This window comes from Neofelis nebulosa, chromosome 14 (assembly GCF_028018385.1).
Source record: "Neofelis nebulosa isolate mNeoNeb1 chromosome 14, mNeoNeb1.pri, whole genome shotgun sequence".
In the NCBI taxonomy this organism is placed as follows: Eukaryota; Metazoa; Chordata; class Mammalia; order Carnivora; family Felidae; genus Neofelis; species Neofelis nebulosa.
The window spans coordinates 16,643,506-16,660,390 of NC_080795.1; the positions used below are offsets into that span (position 1 = coordinate 16,643,506).

A 16,885-nucleotide genomic window follows, 5' to 3' on the forward strand; every position below is an offset into this window, starting at 1 on the left:
CCGGTGAGGTCATGGTCTCTGTAGTCAAAAGATGTGTCTCTAAATCTGCTTCACAGCTAGCAGCCATATGACTAGGCAACTACTTTGTTGAGTTACAATTGGTTCAGTGGAAATAATACCTATTATAAAGAGCTATTATAAGTAGTGATTGGTACTCTGTACAGATTTATTATGTTTGTTGTGGCAGTATACAGTTGACCTTTGAACAATGTGGAGGTTAGGGGTGCTGACCCCCCGTGCAGTTGAAAATCCACATACAATTTTTACTCCCCCAAAATTTAACTACTAATAGCCTACTGTTGACCAGAAGCCTTACTGATAAGTCAATTAACATATATTTTGTATGTTATATGTATTATATACAATAAAGTAAGCTAGAGAAAAGAAAATGTTATTAAGAAAATCGTAAGGAAGAGAAAGTATATTTATAGTACTGTACCATAAAAAAAAACACCTAAGTTATTGTTCAAGGGTCAACCATAGTACTAAAAGTAATAGACTTTAGAACTCCTTTTTCTTCCTTCCTGAGATGAGCAACACACTGAAATCCACATTTCACTCCTATGCTCTGTCCTCTGAAGTCTGGGCCCATTTAGCCTGGTAGCTAGAGGTTGAAAAAAGTCAAAAGTCTTCTCTTTTTGTTATCATGCCTTAATGCCAAGTCTGCTGTTGGGCATATAATCAGGTTCTTAGGGACCCATCTTACTTCCTCTGACTTATCGGGGGGATTGGGAAACTGCTGGTCCTCCTGGAGGTGACAGCAATGGTGGTTTTGCTTCATCTCCTCAATATGTGTAAACATACCCCTGCCCTAGTTTGGTGGGACTCAGGAATGAGGAGTGATTGGGGCTTCCAACTAAACCAATCCCCCATGTAAAATTGCCCCAACTGGTTTTAACCCCCTGTCCTAATTGTGGCGGGTTGGGGTACAAGAAGCAGGGAAAGTTGTACATCACTCCTACACAGTAAAGACAACTTCGGGAAACTAAGCCGGCTTTCACGTCTGTGGAAATCCCAGAGCCTTGAAGTTAGCTTCAAATCTCATTCAGCTTCAGAATTTTCAGAATCATTCAGGGAAATTTGTGAATGATTTGGGAGCAGACTAAAATTTTCTGGTTCTTCTTTAGAACAGAATGCTACTCCTATGTCCCACTCTTAATTCACATGCCCACCTCATGGACTCCTCGTCTCTGAGATTGGGGAGGAACAAAGAATGGAAAAAAGAAGATAAAGAGGGAAAGGTGATAATTTGGGCATATAGTTGACTTGATTTGACTCTTATTCCTATGAGATTCTTGCTAGTTTCCTGGGTAGTCTCCTAGTGGCAGTTCTAAGAAAAAGTACAAGGCAGAAAGTAGGAAACAGAAAAACAGAGGAGAGGATAGGATCGATTTAGCATGACATAATTGAATTGGGGATTCTCAATGTCAAAATTAATATTTCAAGGGTTTTTCTTTCTTTTCCCCTAAAAATACTGTTAAGCCTAGGTTATGAACAGCACTCACTTACAGATTAAACAGAAATCCAGCTAGGTGAGGTCAGTTTCCCAAGATGACAAAGCAAGGTAGACATGGAAACTGGATAGAAGGCCTGTCTCCTGACTCAGTGTGCACCTCTCACTGCATCACTGGTGGTTGCTCATACTCAGACCATCTGAGTCACCTCTGTGGATTCTAATTTCATAGCCTCAGAGTCCCTTTCCTCTTTTTCTTCCCCACAGCCATCGCCCAGTGCCAGGGCATCATGACCTCTCACCTAGGCATTGGCAACAATCTCCCATCTGGTCTTTATCTAGGTCACCTTCAGTATTCTAGCCACCACTGTGATACTAATCTAACCAATGCACAGCTCTCACAGAAATGTTTCTGTGAGAAACTTTCAACAACTTCCTGTTGACTAATTTATTAAGTGTTAAAAACTCTTTAGCCCAGTATTTGTGACCTGCTCATGTGCCAGCAGCATGCTCTGCACTCCAGCCCAAAGCACCATACGCTCTGAGCATTCCCCACACTCCTGTGCCTCACTGTCTTTGCTTCTATGCCTTTTCTTAGAAAGCCCCAACTATGCCCCACATAACTACACATCCATTTGTCTAAGTTCTTAGTGGATCATTCAGATACTATTCACCCATGAAGCCCTCCTGATGAATCCAACTCTGAAATTTTGTGGCTCTTTATCACATTTTGTTTTGTACTGTGGTTCTGTACATGCATGTCTTATTTCTGCTGTTAGACTGAGCTCCTTGAGGACAGTAACCTGTGTCTTGTTTGTCTTTCAATCCACAGAGCTGAACACAATGGGGATACACAATAGACACTCAATGAATATTTTTTGAAAGAATGAATTCCTCTAATAAGGATGGGCTTGGCTCATTGTACATTATTAGTTTGTTTTTTTCTTAGATTGATGAGTCTTTTACAGTAGAAACTTTATCTTTTCTAGAAAATAACCTCCATAGCCCATGTGATGATAAATACTGTTAACTGCCTGGGCTAGGTGAACTGAATTAACTCAATAAAAAAATGTCACCCAATTCCCTTCTTTACTCAATAGATATTGAAAGGAATAACAAAATTCTCCTAAGATCCTTGAAATGTTTATGAACACATGTAACTTATTGCTAACTAATAGAGTTTATTAGATTCTCAATAAGCTTTCAGTGCACACAGCAATAATACCATACATAACCAGTCACACTGGCCTACTGTTTACTGGTAATTAAGTGTACACTGGGGATATGTTGACAAGATGTGCTCAATGTTTGAATATTTTTAAATCAAGGAGAAACAAACCTGCAAGTAAATCACATATAAACAGATACTATTTCATTTTTGATCTGATTTTTTAATTTTTAAATAATTCTATATTGATGAAACAGTTTCACAAAATTCTGGCAAATATCAAAATTGTTATTTGTGACTCAAGAGCAGACCAAGAGTATCAGAAATGACTAGGGAAACTATAATTTTAAAAAATCAACTTGGAAGAAGAGGGGGCAAATGCAAAGAGGTGTAATAGGTATTTCAGACCAGATGAAACCAGGGTATGGAAGCAGGACTCCATTTTCACTTCGGTTGGCAACAGCACTGATATCTGTTCCCTGCTTTATGGAAAAATGAAACAATGGGTCTGTTATCCTATATGCCATTACTACCTCATTACTGATTATTGTTGCAAACTAAATTTATATTTTAAAAGATTGCCAAATTTTTTTTGTGTTTTTGGTGTGTGTGAGGGGGAAGGTGACTGTAGGGATACAGGATGAAGGAGGGAGTTAGGGAGGAGGAAGAGCAGTATGGAAGAAAAAAGAATTTACTAGAATTTTATTCACAACTTATAAAAAAATGGGATCATCAACTGGTGTTTGGATTTTTTTTCGTAGATACTTTTATGGTGAAAAGGATTGAAATCAGTTTTTAAATTTGAATTTTTCCTAGACCGCTATTCTTGCAAAGATGAAAAATTTAAAGTGAAGCAAATTGTTTTAGTTGATTGCCCTTGTGAAGTCAGGAAAACGATTTTTGAGACATGTTTTGTTTGTTTTCATGTAAGATGCTATGATCACACTACTTTTGGTGACCTGCTTCCTCAATTCTCCAGACAGAAATGCATTCGTTATACAGTCAGACTCTTGGGCCGCATTCTCCCCAGTCCTGGAGAAACCCGTCACCACGTTCTTATTGAGTGCTCACAGAGGGCATGGCTCAGTGACTAGGCATGCATATTTGCATTTGTTGTTGACAACTGTCAGCTTCAACATCCCTCTCCTCACAACTCTGTCTAAATGGGGTTTGTAATCCTTCTTCCCACTCACTCTCTTCACTCCCTGGGGCAGGAATGTTGGCTCCTGTTCTCTGTCACCTGTCAGAATCCATCCTCCTGTCACTGGCTTATATGGACAAGTCAGCCCACTGTCACGTGACCCCCCCCTGCTGCTAAAAACAGCTCAGGCACCCCCTCTGAACCTGGGCCTGAAACAATGTCTTCCATCGAAAAAACCGTAAAGGACACTTGATCACCCAATCCTTGGAATTATTTCCAGGAAACACTTGCAGAAACCATTCGGAGCACCCTTTCCCTGGCAGTGCACACGGGGACGGCCAGGAGATGAGCGCATCTTTGAATTATAAGTCTTTTTCCAAAGAGCAGCAGACCATGGATAACTTGGAGAAGCAACTCATCTGTCCTATCTGCTTAGAGATGTTCACGAAACCCGTGGTCATTCTCCCCTGTCAGCATAACCTGTGTAGGAAATGTGCCAGTGATATTTTCCAGGTAGGTTTGTTTGGAATTTAGGGGGTAAAAAAGAGTCTCTCTTCTTGGAATCAAGTCCTTAACTTGTAGGTGAATTCTTTCAGAAAACTTTATAAGGCTACATTCGTTTTTAAGAAAACCATTTTTTAAATGATTTGCTTTGTGCTTTGCTGTCTGCCTCCTCCTTATTCCTCCTTACTCCCAAATCTAGTTTTAACTTAAATACTAAGAATCCTATTTGTTTAAAAAAAAACAGAACAAAACCTTCAAAACAAAACCTTGAATCTGCTTCAAAATTGTAAATGAATTGCTTCCTAAGACATTAATGTTAGAGTTTCTGGCTAGAGCTTTTGGTAATAAAAATGTTGGATGGAAAAGTGCCTCATGCTGAAAATGGTACATGGCGGTTGACTGTGGATAAAGTGCTGGGCCTGTATTTTAAGACCACTTGCTGCTAAAGCCCTAAGGGATTATCTTATGGCCAGCTTAAAGTAGAAGTTGATCTTGTTTGTAGTAACAGAGTGAAAAGAAGTCTCAGAAAAGCTACCTGTGGCATTACTTAATTCCTCTTTTCTTGCTTGGCAAGAACAGGCCTCTAACCCGTATTTGCCCACAAGAGGAGGCACCACTGTGGCATCAGGGGGCCGGTTTCGCTGCCCATCCTGTAGACACGAAGTGGTTCTGGACAGACATGGGATATATGGCCTTCAGAGGAACCTGCTGGTGGAAAATATCATTGACATCTATAAGCAGGAGTCCACCAGGTACTGTCCCTTCATGTGTCACACCTATCTGAAGCTTGGTTTTGTGTATTTGTTTGTTTGTTCTAACAGATCAATCTATCCAATGCTCGTTTGCCAATCACAGACATTGTCTTATAGGAAAATGTTTTTCCAAGTGAGTCCTTACCGGTGTGAGAATCACTCATGGAAAGAGAAGGGAGCTGGTGCCCAAGACTTTGCATCAATTTAAGAATGAAGTAATTCATTAACACTAATCTGTTTAGTAATACTGAGAGAGGCATAATGCGGCCTACCCCTCTCAGCCCTGTATTACGCATATTTTAGACATTTCTGCATTTCACAGGTCCTTCGTAGCTCCCAATTCTACATAGCAGAAAATTCACAGTACAAAACTTTAAGGAGAACTAACAGAAATGGCATTTTCCAAAATAGTCCGGTTCCTAGTTTAGACAACAGTCTCTCCTTAAAATTGTCTACATGATCATAATAAAAAACAAATTTCTCTAACATAGTTAATCATTGTATGGACTCTGGGAAGTTACAAAGCAATGCATAGTCCTGCCCTTCAGCAACTTAAAGTTTAGTGACATGGGTGGGTGGGGGGAAGAAGATGGCATTTGGGTTATGTTTCTCTACTCTCTAGATTGTATTTGCTGCATACTCTCAGCATTCACCTGTTGGATTGATACTCAGTATATGCATCCATTCATTAAAAAAAAAAAAAAGGCTTCTTCCTCATCTAATCACATTGGCTATAGAGTTCCTTTCCTAGAGACAACACCGTAGTAGTTCATTCCTAGAAGGCATGGTGTGAAGAGCCCTTTTTCAATTGTACACAGGTCAGTCCAGTCCACAAAGCCTGATAGCAATATTGAGACCATCTGGAAATGAACTCATTGTGATTCTTATTAGGAGACATGTATTTATGGAACATCTGCAGGGCTTTAAGAGCCTAGCACTCTTAGAAGGAAAGCTGTTCCATAAATCTAACATATAATTATTATAATCATTATGGCTATTAGTTTCTGCTTAAGATTCAAACTAAATTAGATAGTGCCAGGATCTAGATGGAAGTGGGGGAAGAAGAGTAATTACCGATGACATATTACAGAGATACAGAGTCAGCTATTTCCTTTGCTTCCAAAGTGTCTGCAGAAGAAGGAAAATACTGTTGTTGCTGCTGTTGCTTCACAGATCTGATTTCATTGTTTTACATTACTTTAAAATGCAAATACACACACTGTCTCTTAAAAAAAAGTCAACTAATAACCAACCAATTATTAAGGGTGTTGATATAAGAACTGATTTAGTGCCTAGTACAGTGTCTTGCATAGAATAGTTGCTTCATAAGTGCCAGCTAATTAAGCAACACCAAAAAGCTTCTTACATTTTCTATTTATTGCAATAATTTCCTTTTGCTACTTGCTACAGTGAGAGCTTGAAACATGGGAAATAATAACAATGTTATGAAATCCAGAGAAGAAAGATGTTAAAACTTGTAGCATTAGCAAAACCAAAAGACATGTCCTTACTTTAACTATAAAGTCTACATGTGCATCTGCCAAAAAAGTGCCCAGGTGCACAAACGGTATAAAGGTAATGAACCAAATTTCCAACAATGAAGCTTATAGCTGGGTGGACCAGTGGTGTTTTTCTGATTATCAAGTTCTTCTTACACTGTTATTTCTTGAACTTGAGACTTGCCTTGGGACATTTTTACTTGGTAGTAAAATCACAAGTTGCACAGAGGGCCCAGGTACATGTTTGGGCATACACCCAGGTGTTCCCTGGAGGCTGGCAGCCTTGCCAGCCCAGAACCCTGACCCTCAGAGAACATTAGGCAACCTTAGAATAACCTTGGATATTCAGAGTGAGAGGCACCCATCTCTGGCTCACAGTCATTGGTGTGGGGGCAGAAAGGAGAGGGGCTGGTCAACTCTGACCTCCCACAGAAAGACCAGACATTGTAGATCTCAACAAAACCTGGCCTTATCTAGAATAACTGCCTGGTGCTGAACTAGCCACAGTTTGGAGAGGTGGACACTAGAAGGAATTTATTTCATTAATAGTAATCACAAAAATCATAATTAACTTTATAATAAGTAAAACTAATATGTGCCAACCACTGTTCAGGGTGCTTTACACATGAATCACATGTAATTCTTTAATCTGCACAACAATCCTGTGAGATTGTGATTATTATCATTACCTTATTAAAAACTTTGAATATTCTACTCAAACTAACTCATATACATAATTTAAACATTCAAATAGTACTAGGACACCTCTAATGAGGCCCACGCTCCCACCCCACTCTCCACCCCCAAGTCTCACTCCCCAGAGCCAACCACTTTTAATTGTTTTAGCTGTTTTTCTGTTCTTTATCACCCGGTGACATCTGTATACTACAGATCTGTGTACTCCTATTTCTGATTTTTCAATTTAGACATTCTCTATGGACTTTTCACTGCAGAAAGTCAGGACAGTGCCCTCACGTCGTTGGGCTTCACCTACTTTTTTCCTCTTCCCTGGGTTGAATCCTTATTTCCTAGAGCCTACGTCTTTCTCTTTGTTGGTTTATTCTACTGTTTTATATGGAGCACATCCTCAAGCAATCTTCCGAAATATGCAAAAAAGTGCCCCGCTTTTTAGCCTCCCCCCACACTCCTGCCTTCGAAATACCTGGCTGCCGCAGTTGCAGAGCCTTTCTGGGGTCCCTCAGCTCAAGTCAGCTTGCTACTCTCAGCCTTCTCCCCCGCAGGTGCTTGGCAGAAAGAAGAGTCACTTCCTTTCATCCAGAAGTTCTCAATTTCCCACATGTGGTCGACATCCCTTATCTGCTGTCATGTTGCTCATTTTTTGTCCTTCTTGACTTATATTAGAATGCGATTTTTAAAATTTCCCCACTCTCATTTTAGTGGGATTTCCACAGGAAACACAAATAAAAAAGGCACATGTTCATTCCGCTGTATTTAATTAGAAGACCCTCAGGCCAATTTTCAGATATGAATAAAAGCTGAGCCTCAAAGAGGTTAAGTAACTTGCCTGAGGTCACACAACCACCACATGGAGAAGCTCAGCTGGAATTAAGCTTTGAAGTAAGTTTGACTTCAAAGGTACCACCTGTAATGCCTCACCAAGACCAGATGCCAACCCTTCAGGATTCACCAGGATGGTTCCAGGAACCTGAGACCAGAGACAGCAGGCTACAGACTCCTGGAGACTAGGCAGCACTGAGTGGCTAGGGGCCACTGCCAGCATCTGAAGCTGAGTCCTGAGCCACAACTGTGAGCTCAGCTACCCTCACCTCATGAAAGTGCATTTACATCTTTATTCTACATGCCTGTTTGACCCAAGTCTGTTATATGTTTTAAGTTGTCTAAAGGTCTCTATTATACACCCGCTTTTAAGTGGGGACGACTCTGGGCCTGTGTAACCACCTAAACAAGAAAAACCTAATAAGGAATAAGGGACATAGTTCTCAGTCTGTACTGCATTATGGAAAAATAATCACAACCAAAAACTAAGCATACAGCCTTATGGCTGTTGCCACATTTCCAAAGTGTTTGCACGTACTGTATATATATACACATATATATATTGTATACATACATATATGTACTCACAGACCTGAGCTCTGGTTCAGCTGCTGACATCAGAACAGCACACGGATGCAAGCTGCCCTCAGGAAATGCTTCAGGGAAGTGAGCCACAGAAGCATCACCTGTGCCATTTTCCAGTACATATACTCCAGATACATGCTTGACACTTATTATTATGAGGTGGAGATATATGGGACAGAAGGTATAGGAGGTGGAGAAGCCTTTGAACAAGCGAAGAGCAAACCACTTCTAGTCTCTAGAGAACCTCCAAAGGGCTTTATCATTTATAAATGGAGTCTTCAGAATGTTGTCTGGTTTCTTTGCCACTCATGAGTGCCAAGTGACCCTGGTTTTCCCCCATATTTCACATGCTTTCCCCAGATGAATTAAAGTACAAGGAATACTGTCCATTCATCTGGCAAAGTCTCTTTCATTTCTCATTCATTCAACAAATATTTACTGAGTACCACTCTATGCAAGGCATTGTTCTGGGCACCAGGGATCCAGCAAAAAAACCAAGACAAACCTGCCCTCATGGAACTCACATATTTGTGGAGGAAACAGATAGACCTGGGAAGGAAGATACATTTCTTGGTTGCAGAGTTTACTTTTCTCAATTGACTTCCAAGGATATGGCAGAATTTCAAGTTAGGAAGCCACAGATTTCATGGAAACCATATTGTTATGAGACCAGGTGAAAATTCTTTTCACAAAAATCTCAAAGCTGGAAGCCCATACAATTTCTTCACCAGACCCAGGTCTTACCCCCACAGCCCAGTCTCCTTGACTTGACTCCTACCTAGTGATTTATAGATATAAATCAGTATATTTTCTGCCTTTCTCTGAGTTCTGGGGCCGCAGGTATGTGGTACCACACATCAGTATCAATGGTTTACAAACCATTTTATTCATGTCTCACACTAGAAGTACATTTTACATTGTGATCCAATGACCATTACATACATGGATGGATATAGATATATAGACATGAAATATATACTTTTTGTTTCCAGTGCACTTAGATACATGTACATACCTATGCATGTAAAACATACACATGCGTCTATGTACAGCAGAAACAAAAGTTTCAGGTATCATTACTTATTCTTACTAGGTGTAGCCCATGTATTTACTGTCTATTTTAGTTTGATTTTAACAATGCTGGTCATGACCTCTAAATTGGTTTCATGGCCCATAATAATCAATTTCACAGCCCATAAATACCTGCGGTTTTTTAAAAGTGGATCTTGATAACAGAAAAATTCAGTCCCAATCTTTTAAATAACGATGCTTATAAATATGTGTTTGGGAATATGAAGAAACGTTTTGGATTTGTATTTACATTTTTCAGGTACCTCTGAAAACTATTAACAACCTTGGTCTTTAGATAGGATGTATAAGAATTCCAGGTTTTTGTGAGGCAGGCTACACCCACATCTCTCACCATGTTCTCCAGAGGGGGCCTAGAGCACTACAATTTGACATAATTTTGATCTTTATCATCACACATAAATCACGCTGATCATTAGGAGAATATACAGGGCCCCACCACATGCTGTGAACTTGGGCCGTTCCAGGTGATTCCACAGCAAGTTATTCTTAAATAGTTATGACTTGTCACTCCCCTTTCATGCTTTCAATTCCTCATCGCTTGGTCATCGTCTCACTAACACAGACAAAACCAATGCTCCATTATTACCTGTTGCGGTTCCGAAAAGTTTTGGCTGGTGCTGAACTACTGGGAAAACTAAAACCTGGGGATTATCTGTGAGGTCCTTACTTCCAAGGTTACCACCATGTCCCAGAACAGCATTTTGCATTTTTCTTATTGCTTAAAGTACTGTTCACAGTCACTGAGCACACAGTACCCACTCTTAGTCCCTGCCAAGTCCTCAATCGGGAAATTATTTACATTTAATTTTCTTAATGGCAGGAAGAGACCCAAACAAATTAATGAAGCACACATGGACATATTCCTTCTTACACAAAACTATTTCCATCAGTGCCCAGACTAATAATCAGAGATTTGGACTCCTCCAGCCCACCTCTATCTTCCTTTTGGTGGGAGAAGTGTTTGCTGGAGGTTGTAGAGTTGGGACCTAGTGCTTCTGCAAAGCCAGTGTAAACTTGAGATTTAGCTTATCAGCAAATATTCCTTCTTTACCCATAATTGGAAAGTATCTCAAGAGACTTGTAAGTGTGTGCAGACAGTGCTGGAGCACACTCCTAACAATTTTCAGGAATTTTACTAGCTGTGTTTTAAACCATCAATAAGTTTAAATCAGCCATGATGGGAACCCTCACCACAGAAATTGTCAAACACTACAGATCAGAGTGTCCATGTCCTATCCCCTACTCCAGCCTGGTCGTTAGATATCTATCAGCACACCACTGCTAAGCCCAAAGGGCAACTGAATTTGGAGGTTTCCGAGGACAAGAACAGGACCTTGGAAGTTTTCTGGAATAGCAATACTAATCCCACCCCCCCACCCCCCACCAACTCTGCTTTGCTGCAATGGGAGCTGACACATTTATCTGCCCACCTCCTCCCAGACCAGAAAAGAAGTCTGACCAGCCCATGTGTGAGGAGCACGAAGAGGAACGCATCAACATCTACTGTCTGAACTGTGAAGTGCCCACCTGCTCTCTGTGCAAGGTCTTTGGGGCACACAAGGATTGCCAGGTGGCTCCCCTAACTCACGTGTTCCAGAGGCAGAAGGTAACAGAGCCTCTCTTCCTCTTCTCCAGCTCCTTCCAAATTTCTGTGTGATTGGCTCTCTTTGCTGAAGGGGACTGCCCAAGCCACGTAGCCCTGAGGCCTGGTGGCTCAGAGCGTGAGGTGGTGTAGTGCTGGTGCAAACATGGCCACACACTAGATCCCCAAGAGAGTAAGGGGACTGCTAGCGAGGGAAGGGGTGCCGAGGCTCAGGAAGGTGCACAGAGGGCAAGGGTCGCTTGTTATTTGTGCATCTGGGAGGTTGCTGAAGACAAGCAATGTGTTGGGACCTGGTCAGAGCTGTTTGAAGTTTAGACTATAGATAAGAAAAGGATTAACTTTTCATGCCAGTCACAGGAATTTTTCTTCATTCACTAAAAAAAGCTACTGTTTCCTGCACCCTTCCCAGGCCTTTACTCCCCCAACTCCTACTGTATTAGCCTTCAAGTCCAGGTTAAACTGGCTTCCTAGGCTTTCAACCTAGGCCACTTGCTAAAAGGACTCCTCTCAGTTTGACACATGTCCCCACCCCCCGCCAGGGCGTCAGCCTCCTCACCCTGACCAACCACAGCATGTCCCCAGCTTATCACTAACCTGCCAACCCAGTTTCATCCATTGGCAAGTAGCAACTTGCCCATTTGATGCAAATAAACGTGCAGTTGTGTGCTCAAATAGATGCAGCCACTCCCCACACCTAGAATTTGAGGAGCTCCATATCTTAGCTCCTTTCTATGAAGAATCACAGGTCCCACATTTGGTAGATATTTTACTGTGAGGGTCAGAGTTGGAATCAAATGTGAAAGCCAAACTTTTGGGCAATACCAGTCATGACCAGTGAGTGATAACTGCCAAAAAAGCAGAATTTAGCAAGACATCTGTAACATTTATTTATTTTTCAATCCATTTGTGGTTTATTTCCCCTTATCCTTCCACACCCATCCATCCCCCTCAAGTCATGGCATGTTAGAACCGAATGGTACTTGTTTCACACGATTTCCCTCAGAGCCCTAGGAACTCACGTGGGATGGACAGGACAGACTGGCAGGACTTCTACCCCACTCCTGTTTGGACAGAGCAGCTTCACTCTTATCTACTGGGATTCCACATTAGCTTCCTTTTTCTGAAGAAAGGGTTCTGAAGCTTTACAATGTTTTACAACCACTGTTCTGGTCCAACCTTCTCACTTTATATCCAAGAAATTTAGGGTCCACATTGATTACATGTTTGGCCAACATCATAAACAAGTTAAAGGCAGAGTTGGATCAAGCAGGTGGGTCTCCAAAGTCCCCATTCAGTGCTCCCTGATAGCCAGTCTTGGAAAGCGGAGAGGATTTTCAAGTTGAAAACCCTCCCCTAGAACCAGTCAAATGCTAGAGTTTCAAGTTTGTAATAACTTAGTCTAGTACGTATGTATTTGCACCCCTAGCACATAGAAGGTGCGTGTTAGTTGAGTCAGTGAATAAATGAATATTTACTATTCTCATTTCCCTAGTAAAATGGATCCTGAGCTACACTAGGAAAACAATTCATTTCGGGTCTCTGAAGTCACATATTGGACTCCACTGAATTTATAAACAATATTTATAATTACTTAGCTTGAATATGCTATTCCCTATAATCTATAATTCAGTGTTTATGATGTTATTAGCAAGGTCAGATCTCAGTCTCCGTTAAGAATTTGGTGAAAACTATGAAACTTCTTCCCAGACAAATACATTCATATACACATCTAGACAGAATTTTATTACAAGACCAGGAGGTTCACAGGCCTTATAAGCCTGTTACTCCTATGGGGTTCAGTGGACGCTGGATTAGGAATCCATGAGGATAATACTACAATTTATCTACAATCAGGGCTGACTAGAAAACTCCTAAAACTTTGCATACCTCCTTTCTCTTCATTAGTCTGAGCTCAGTGATGGCATTGCTGTCCTTGTGGGAAGCAATGATCGAGTCCAGGGAATAATCAGCCAGCTGGAGGACACCTGTAAAACTATTGAGGTAAGTCAAACAACTCCAGCTGAATATACACCAAGCCTGAACTCCTGGGGGGGTTGTGGCTGCCTCAGTGCCACACAATCTTTCCTTATAGAATGACCGCCTTCCTCATATGTCTCTAAAACATTCTCCTCCTGGCTCAGGAAGAGAAGTTACCATGTGAGTCAACAAGGCAGATTTTACCACATCTACTGGGGTGGTTGTTACATTTGCTGTTTTTTGTTGGTCAATCCATTTTAAAAGATTAGTTAGAAGAAAAATCAATTCCCAGTAATGAAAATAAGTGTTATCCACCATTATAGTACTATTTCTTTGTGGAAATCCAAATGTCTTAAGGAGTACTAGTTAGTGCTTTGGAAAATCATGTGCAGGTTTGAGCTGCATATCTGCATTCTGACAGCAGGGCCACAAAGGGGATAGCAGAAGGAGGAAGATGTATCTGTGGTTACAGAATGATTTAGTCATGGATTTCATTGAGACCAGAGCTCTGGCTCATTCATATCTGCCCTCTGCCTGGCCCAGTGCCTGGAACATAATAAACACTTGATACAAACTTGGTGAACAAATGCATAAATGGCTGGCTGTTTAGCTCACACTGAAGCTTGGCATATAAGAAATACTGTGAATCCACCTTTCCTCAAGATCAAGTATAAACTGTGTAATTGCTGAAGGCAAAAAGCTGAAGCCTAAAGAGATTTAGCTATGTGGCAGATACCTTTTCAAGAACTGAAGATTCACAGACTAGTTAAGCCAGGCTGCACAGAGGGCAGGTGCAAGACAGCTGGGTTGAGCGCAGGTCTCTGGATCTGTAACCTGGAGCCATTTATTACTCCCTGCTTTAAGTTTTGGGGTTGTTGGTTTTTGTAGTTGGACCTCAGATGCAGTGTTGAGGCATTGTACTGCTCAGTCTGTAGCATATTGTCTGTATTGCTGTAGGCAAGGCCCCTCTTATCTACTTATTTCTTTTTATCTCCATATCCCAGTCCTGTTCTCTTCTCTGTACATAACCACTCTAACATGTTTGGTGTTCCCGTTCACTTATACTCTTATAAAATGTTGATTATTTTATATGCACGTCTTTTACTTTTATAAATGGTAATGTGCTATATTTCTCGTTCTGCTTTTTTTAAATTATGTATTATGTTTTAAAGATCCCTTCTCATGTACATTCAATCCTTCATTTTTCTCCTCTGTAAAAATGGGGCATAGTACCCACCTTACAGAGTTACTGTGAAAAATTAAGCATAAGCAAAATGCTTAGCACAGTGCCTAGTATATGGTGAGTGCCTGATAAATACCCTGTTTTCATTATTTTATCATTAGAAAGGCAAATTCTATCAGAAGCCAAAGGCTGGTTCCTGGATAATCACTTCAAGACATTGGCCATAACCATCTCGTTTTAGATTTCTACACCATTAAAATCAATGTCCTTTCTTCTCCATATCTATATTCCTGTAAAGATCATGATAAATCTGAAATCCATTTACAGAAGGGAAGTTTTCTTTTGGTGAAGAGCCCAAAGAGATTACAAAATGGACAATATAAACTCTTATCTTTTTACTTATTTACAGTAAAGGCCAAATACAACTTAATATGTAAACCATGAATCAGCACTCCAGTGTGGTGCCATGTTGAGTCTTGGGTGTATAAATAGGAGTGGGTTGCTTGTGGGTAAGTGAGGTAATCTCTATACTCATCTCTGGTCAAGCCTTCATCAGAGATCTCTGTCTGGGACACCAAGGCTGCAGAACACATACAGGAGAAAAGCTCTGGGGGTCACATTTGGCCTTGAGCAAAGAAATGCAAACAAACCGGGCTCCCTGTAGCCAGCATCGGGGGACACTGAGAGGGCGGGGAGAGATTTGACAACTGGTTTTCTTCCTGGAGGCCGGTCAGGGGCACAATAGGGAGCAGCTGTTTTTTCTGTCACTGTGAACAAGACAAGCAGGAACAGGTTTGAAATTAAGTCAGGAGAAGGGATTTAGTGCAGATATCAGGAGGAACTTCCAGGCAGTGAGGTTTAGGATTATTACTCCTATTATTACTGATAAAAGTATTCATCAAACATGACACACTTTTATAAGTACTTTCACAGGCTACTAGACAAATGTAATTGTTCCCTGTGGGGCTTTCAGATGAAGCTGTAAATTGGCAGGAGTCTTAAAAGTGTCCATCCCTTTTACCTATTTATTTCACTTCTGAGATTTTACTTTAAGGAAATAAAACAGTATAGAATGTATATATTCATAAATAACCCCTATATATTTATATGGGGAAAAACTCCAGAAACCAAAAGGTTAGGAGTAATGAACAGTGGGACTACTGTCTTCCTTATATATTCCTATATTTCGCATTTTTGTAAAGAGACCTGGACATTTTTTTAATAATCAGTAAAATAAATACAGAATGAATGTTGCTCAGAAAAGCACAGTTCTTTCCGATCAGTTTAGGTGGCTCATCTGCAGATGTAGGTATTGGCTCAGAGCCTCATGGAGGTCTCTGATTTTATGATCCCTATTTGATGCAAATATCCTCCATTTGAAGAGGACAGAGGACAGAGACACTGCCACAAATGGCCACATGGTGCACCTGTAATCACTAAAGTGCTCTCCCACAGAGCCTGGGCAAAACACCAGAGGCTCACTTTGTGAGCACTAGCCTGCAAAGCTGCAGGTAGTGAAGCACACGAGGTTCTTGGCTTAGAGTGAAATGATCCTACCTTGCAGAGCAGGTGAATTCTGTACCAGAGTTCAGGGTCACAGAGCAGAGCTCCTGTGTCTCCCATTCTCGCTGGGGTAGTTGTTTTCCTTCCTGACTTTGCTCACCACCTGCCTGGAAACATTTTCTGGGAAGCCATTGGTGGCTCCTGGCCAGGGGGTGGGGAGCTGTTGTTTAAAGAAGTCGCTCTTCTGATTGGTGAAGAACCCCTTAGGGATGGGAAATGGAGTAGTCCCTGAGTGGGCACTATCCTTCCCCAATTACCTTGCCTCTTCCCACATGGGGCCCAGACACCTGCCCTTTGGTAGGAGTGCCCATCCCTTGTACATGTCTAATTTTGTCCTTGATCATGTAATGTCTTGCAGAGCTGGTCTGGTCAGGCACCTGGCCTAGGATCAGCCCTGGAGAGCTGCCGAGCTTAGGCTAAATCACACTGTGGACTCCTTGTTATCATTTAAAAATAACGTATGCTTTCCCTTTCTCCCTCTCTCTCTGCTGCTCCCCAGTTCGTGCATGTGTGCTCGCTCACTCTCAAAATAAGTAACATTTTAAAAATTAAAATTAAAAGGGGCACTTGAGTGGTTCAGTCAGTTAAGTGTCCAACTCTTGATTTTGTCTCAGGTCATGATCTCCCAGTTTGTGGGAAGGAGCCCCGCATCCGGCTCAGTGCTGACTTTGCAGAGCCTGCTTGGGATTCTCACTCTCTGCCCCTCCCCTGCTCTCTCTCTCTCTCTCTCAAAACAAATAAATAAACATTAAAAAAATTTTTTTAAATAATGTATGCAATTGATATGAGTTTACAATGATTATGAGAGTGGCTTTGAAAAGGGCTGTAGTCATGAAAGGGCAATCTG

At 41.2% G+C, this 16,885-nt stretch overlaps 1 protein-coding gene across 6 annotated transcripts in view; it reads left to right on the top strand.

The window, feature by feature from the left end:
- The first annotated feature begins 3,932 nt into the window (after positions 1–3,932).
- Positions 3,933–16,885, top strand: part of TRIM55 (tripartite motif containing 55) — a 44,220-nt gene continuing 31,267 nt past the window's right edge. For 4 of the 6 annotated variants that reach the window (XM_058699715.1, XM_058699719.1, XM_058699718.1 and 1 more), the window contains exons 1-4: positions 3,934–4,275; positions 4,846–5,018; positions 11,153–11,318; positions 13,221–13,316. In XM_058699715.1, the coding sequence (XP_058555698.1) occupies positions 4,108–4,275; positions 4,846–5,018; positions 11,153–11,318; positions 13,221–13,316 (603 nt within the window). In that variant the 5' untranslated portion in view covers positions 3,934–4,107. Of the gene's footprint in view, positions 4,276–4,845; positions 5,019–11,152; positions 11,319–13,220; positions 13,317–16,885 lie in introns of all 6 variants that reach the window. The other 2 variants (XM_058699716.1, XM_058699714.1) reach the window with 1 other exon arrangement.